Source organism: Lineus longissimus, chromosome 6, assembly GCF_910592395.1.
Source record: "Lineus longissimus chromosome 6, tnLinLong1.2, whole genome shotgun sequence".
In the NCBI taxonomy this organism is placed as follows: Eukaryota; Metazoa; Nemertea; class Pilidiophora; order Heteronemertea; family Lineidae; genus Lineus; species Lineus longissimus.
Genome location: NC_088313.1, coordinates 18,177,929 through 18,183,998, shown reverse-complemented (window position 1 = coordinate 18,183,998; position 6,070 = coordinate 18,177,929). Strand labels below are relative to the sequence as shown.

The following is a 6,070-nucleotide window of genomic DNA, read 5'->3' as shown; positions in this document are numbered from 1 at the left end:
TTCCTTGTCAACTTGTGTTAGCAACGCAATAATCTATATCAAAGACGGATTTTTTAACCTGCTGCTGTTAATTCATGTCGTTCCTTTAACTATAGAACAGATTTAAGGTGTTATTAGTGTATTATAATGTTATAGTTCGTCTAAAATATAGCATTTGCAGCAAAACTGTACAAAACACGTGGGATTATTTGGAAATTCATCCAATCGCGCGCAACAACTTTGAGCGCACCAATCAAAATGCTCGTTACAAGTGGATGACGGTGCCGTTCGCCACGGCTGTCGAGGAAACTCCCGTCACAACGAAGCGTCTGCTTCCGCAATATTTCTCGATTTTCTTCCACTTTTAGACGAAATAAGGGATCTACGACATTATTTACAAATTCCTCGATGTTGGAGTGTGTCATTACTGCTGTTTTCTAACCGATCGGCCTTTTGTTTTCGTTGTTTAGCCTGATGTGAGAACTTTGTTGATAGAGCTACCTGCAAAAACCCCTGCCCAGTGTGGATACACATGCATGACATGCAAAATGTACACAACTTGAACTTATCTGTACCTGTGGTTGTTCTCATCTGGGCCTGGCCTAACCCATTGGGCCTAACCTGTTTATTTTGAGGCATTCAAAGCATGTGGATAATACTGTTATAATGTAGGCTGCATATTGAGTGTAGTGTAGAAGAGGAATCCCATCATCAATCAACTCGACTGTGTGGCAATATGGCACCGAAAAAAAAGAAACAAGAAGTCAACGCTGAAACAGTGGGCAAATTTTTGACGGATAACCCGGACTATGCCAGAGAATGGTTTGCAAAAAATGGTGGCAGCATCGGAGTGGCTACGCCAGGTCCCAGTTTACCAATTACTGTCAGTCAAAGTGCCCCTGCCCCTGCAAATTCTTCCACGTTGAGTGATGATGATAATGAAAAGGAGGAGAAGGAAGCATTAACAGTGAATTTGTTCAAAGATTATATCGATGGCACGAGATCCCGTAAAGTTTCTTGTCGGCAACTTGATGTTGCACGTTTAAAAGACCTTAATGAACAGGAGTTGTTTATGGAACTTATCAAAGATATTGCGAATGAATTGGATGTCAACGTGTTATGTCATAAGATCCTCATGAATGTTAGCATTCTGACAAACAGTGACCGTGGTAGCTTATTCTTGGCGAGAGGCCCTGCTGACCATCGCGTTTTATATTCGAAACTCTTTGATGTAACGGCAGTTTCTACGCTTGAGGAGTCTTTGAAGGCTGCAGAAAGAGGCTTCACTGTTCCTTTTGGAAAGGGCATCGCTGGACATGTTGCACAAACGAAAGAGGTTGTAAATATAAAGCAAGCTTATGATGTAAGTCAAATTTGTAGTGAAGTGGCAGACATTTTTCTCTTTTGAGCAGTTGAGATGATTGAGACTATTGAAAATCACCATGTATTCTTGTTGAATGTAACCTGCAGCTTTTCAGGCAAAGAACCCCGGGGCCACCAATCATTTGTTGGCGACAACATTCAATAACTTAGTCAGTGTGCTGAATCTTTATCAATCGGATGATGTGCATAATGGAAAGTTTCCATGGTGGTCACATCTGTCAGTGTCACTGTCAGTGAAAACTTCCTTTGTAATTGTTCACCTGACTGAGTGCAAAGCGCTATGTGTATCAACGCAGTAATCAAATGTAGTCAACGGTCTGGGTAACTAAAGTTAACCCATTTTAAATCATAGTTGTGCAATGTGCATTCTTTTCTAATTTCCAGGACCCAAGGTTTAGCCAAGCTGTTGATAAAGCTACTGGCTACAGAACACACAGTATCCTCTGTATGCCGATTCTCAACTATGAAGAAGAAGTTATCGGTGTTGCACAGATCATCAACAAAGCTTCTGGGGATCATGAGTTTACCAAGCAAGATGAACAGGTATGTCACTTGTCAGGCTTCCATTTCCCACTTTTCTGCTTGTCCTCGCCCCTTGACTTGACCAAATTATCAACTGACAAGTTACCTCAATAAACAAGCTGTCCTTTGGACAAGCAGAAACTCTTGAGTTAAACCTGCTGCAAATGCAAGGCAAATGTCCAATTTTAACACTACAGAAAACCATCTTAGATCTTGGAATACTTTCCTTTCTGGCAACTGCATCAAAGTCACAGAGTTACAGTTTAGTTACTTTACAGTAAATCTTTTGAAGCTCATCACCTTTTTAATTTGAGTTATTTCATTTAATAGGTTTTTCAAAAATACCTGACATTTTGTGGTATTGGCATCATGAATGCTCAGCTGTTCCAGATGTCAGTGGACGAATACAAACGAAATAAGGTGAGTTTCAAGAACATACTGACTGCTTATTTTGGCATTATAATAAAAATCAAGAGATTGTAAAATTCTGATTTTGAAAGGGTTTTTTTAGAGGTGCCCCTTGGCCTCATTTGACGCACCCCTATTCTAAATCTGACTGCCATCCCTTTGGCTTTTGAATTTCCTACCACTGTTTTCAATGTAAAGTCAACTTCAAAATCAACAGCCTGTCATCACAAAACTCTTTTATCATCTCCATTCTTCAGCTTCTGCTCCGCCTAGCAAGAGGAATATTCAAGGAACAGTCATCAATGGATCAACTGATACGGAAGATCCTGCAAGAGGCCCATGGTCTGCTGAAGTGTGAGCGAGTGATCGTTCATCTCATTGACATGAAAATCTCATTCAGTATGTCGGTGAGTACGATTATGAATTATGATCCAGGCAGCAAATGCAGCACTTTCAGTACGTTTCAGTTGACTCTGGCGGTCCTACTTCTTCTTCTTCTTCAGCGTTCGCTCTGCACTTGGAGGGGTCATTCTCCTAGGAGTAATCCTCCTCCAAGGCGGGATGAGCGTATCCTGCGTGCCACTACGGTTAGGCGCCAATTGGGTTTATTGGCCTAGTGGTCCGACTTTGGCGAGAGAGATAGAGTCCACGCAAGCTACTCATGTTTCTCACTTGGTGGGGTCTTAGCTTGCCCTGGCATAGACACCAGGTACAAGGAACCTCGGTTTTGAGTCTCATTCGAAGGACTGTGAAGAGCCAGGAATTGTAGTTCCTTGAAAGCCACGCCGGTTCATCCAGACATACGATCATGGGTTCTTCCCGGGATCAAACCCGGGCCCTATTGCGTGGTGGCCAGCAGTGTAAACCACTAGGCCATGAGGCTCCTTCATGGCGGTCCTACAATACATCATTCCTACATCAAAGCAGGTCAAGCACAGAAATAGAATATCAAATTGGGGCTTTTTTGCAATTGCTCTATCATAAAATTATTCCGGACACTGTCTAAACCAAAACAAACACACAGAGAATTACAAATTACTCGATTAGTTGCCTTGGGCAAGAACTGATAAAAATCATTTACAAGTGTAATACAGCTAATCAAAATTGTGAGATGAATGAATCAAAATGTAATTTGTAGTCATGTCACAATCATTTGTGTGCTTTGTGCCATTGCATTTGGTTGCCATGGTAAAGAGTTGCTGGCTGCTCATATATCTATGACAAGTCTACATTATGGACAGAGTACTACTATTTGGGTTGAGCAATCACCGGATATGTAGAACTTTCCGGACGTGGCCACGTTAATTCTAGGCATCAGGCAAGGCAGTAATCTTCAAATGATATGATGTCTACATACATGTAGATGTACTCTGCTCCATGTTACAAGCAAAAAAGTATGCTCATAAAAAATGCATTCATGAAGATTCCATTCAACAAAATGCTGAGTTGTCTAGCATTTATTTCAGGAAACAAACATTGATATAAATCCAGTGGAAGAGTCTGGTTGTGATAAAACAAAAGACTGCAAGGTAACATTGTACAAATACTTTGTACAAATTATAGTTTTGAATTTACATTTCAACTTTCTTATTTAAAGTTCTAACACTTTCTTTCTCAGTGCTATTTTCTAGGTGGTGGTAGGTTAGAGTTCTAATCAAGTACTAATTATTTTAGTTGCTACATAGTTTCATTCTACTAACCTAAAAAAAACATCATTTCCATCAGGAAAGGTAACCTTTCATCTTTTTGCAACACCTGTGTGTTCTGCTGTTCTTTTACAAGTACATGTACAATTATCTTTTTTGTGCTATAGACTAGACAGCTCCTGAGGAAGGTCATTCATTGCAATTTGTTTGATATTTGGTTGATAGCCACAGTGAAATTGTTCATGTTTCTTTTTACACGTTTTCAGGAGCCTTTGAAGTTGATGTGTTTATTTCAGACATGAAAGGCCTCATGATTAGCTTTTAAAGTTCAGGGCATGCCAGGTTCTGTCACAAACCTACAGAACTTTGTTCTGTGTGGCCACAAGTATGATTTCTTTGAACTTTTTCCATCATCCTCAGATCTTTTCATATTTATTTTCTTCACACTTTTACTAGGAACTTCAAAACATGAACAATCTGATGAAGACGAAAAAGGTACTGATGACCTGCTACAATGACATCTTGATGTTGTGACTGTCATGGTGTTAGGTTTTTGCATGATGCATGGAATTTTGTTTCTGGAGAATATCAGGTCCATTTTGAGTCTATGCCAATATTTCCTTTTCTCTGACCTGTCATTATGCTGTCCCATTCATCGCACTATAAAAAATGCTGTGGCATGATTAATAGGGACGATACCAGAGACAAGGCTAATAATGAACAGATTACATAGGTTCATCAGTCCCGGGCAAAAAGTTCACCAATCACCACCAGATGAAATGGCCATCATTGCTAAACTCGTATCTTACCAACATACCAGTCAATGTAACACTTGATAACCAGGAGAAATTCATATTGCGGCATCGCCTCCAGCTGTATTCTTAATTACATTATGAACAGGGACTACTCCACCAGCCTGTAGACTGCAAGCTTAATAAGGGACTGCTAATGATGTGACAGATTAGCTTCATTTGTCCCTGGCATAAAGTTCACGAAGCACCACCAAATGATATGGCTTCTCTCGAAGTCATATTGACCATCATCACAGTCCTCGGGGATGCCACTGATTAGACGAGCCATCCTGGTAAACAAGACTATTTGCGAAGCCATCATTTACTTCCTCTCGAAGGCATATCAATCTTACTCACTCTGAAAATTGCTTTCAATTAGACGTAGCAAAAGTTCTTCAGTCTAGCAGAGGCAAAGCGTGTTTTCTTAATCTTGTAACAAGGGTTTTAGTTTTATTTGGACAATGGACAACATGGACCTTCCAATTTCCCTAATAAGACACAAACCAGTTGTATTTAGACTAATATCACTGACTGTGCAGTCAAATTGATGAGAACATCCAACAGTCCTCGAGAGTCCTATTTGGATTGGTATCACGGTCGGCAAAAAAGGCTTTCTATCCATGCAATCATTTGGATTCGCTTTTTTTCTTTTCTAATCAGTCTTTTGCTTTGATGTGATAATGATACAATCTTGCTGTTTGAATAGAGTGAGTGATCCACTTAACATTTACAAGAAATCGAGGAGTACTGGTTGGTAAGATTGTCCTGTGTTAGAACTTGCACAGTTCCTGTACCTGAGCAACCTACCAGCCACAGTCACTGAGTTTGGAATGACACTATTGAAGTAAAATGTCAAAATAGTTTCTGATGAATGAGAATGATGGAGTGTTTCCTTCATTCAGTCAGAGAATATGATCCTCTGCTGTCCTCTGGGGAGTCTTAGTCTTGAATCTGGTTTTAACTTTGCCCTCTAGAAATCCTGGCATGGGAGCTGGCCATTGTCCAACTTGCCACAGTCAATAACTCTTACCAACAGTGCTTGTAACTGATTCTGGTTGAGCCAGTCGGTAATCATATCTATATCTCACTAGGAACAGCATTATCCCAATATCAATACAGCTGACAATATTTATTTGGTTTATTGGTTTCCTGACAGTAATCAACTGAAAGCAGTGGAATGGATATTCAGATAAGAATCATCCGATACATGATGCCTCACTTGATAACCTGCCATAGCCATGCCACATTCAGCAAGTTGTTCTATAAGTTTTTCACTTTAGCTTGGATAAACAACAATGGAAATATATTCCTGGATGGCAGTCAACAGTGAAAATTGACACT

General features: G+C 40.1%; 1 protein-coding gene across 8 annotated transcripts in view; it reads left to right on the top strand.

Moving 5' to 3' along the window:
* The first annotated feature begins 261 nt into the window (after positions 1–261).
* The window catches only part of LOC135489593 (cGMP-specific 3',5'-cyclic phosphodiesterase-like), a 35,509-nt gene continuing 29,700 nt past the window's right edge, over positions 262–6,070 (top strand). For 5 of the 8 annotated variants that reach the window (XR_010447176.1, XR_010447177.1, XM_064775007.1 and 2 more), the window contains exons 1-6: positions 262–1,342; positions 1,747–1,905; positions 2,215–2,304; positions 2,550–2,699; positions 3,759–3,821; positions 4,395–4,433. Coding sequence is in view for 6 of the 8 variants with exons in the window: in XM_064775007.1 (XP_064631077.1) it covers positions 716–1,342; positions 1,747–1,905; positions 2,215–2,304; positions 2,550–2,699; positions 3,759–3,821; positions 4,395–4,433 (1,128 nt within the window). In the remaining 2 variants the exon portion in view is untranslated. The remainder of the gene's footprint in view (positions 1,343–1,746; positions 1,906–2,214; positions 2,305–2,549; positions 2,700–3,758; positions 3,822–4,394; positions 4,434–6,070) is intronic. The other 3 variants (XM_064775010.1, XM_064775009.1, XM_064775011.1) reach the window with 3 other exon arrangements.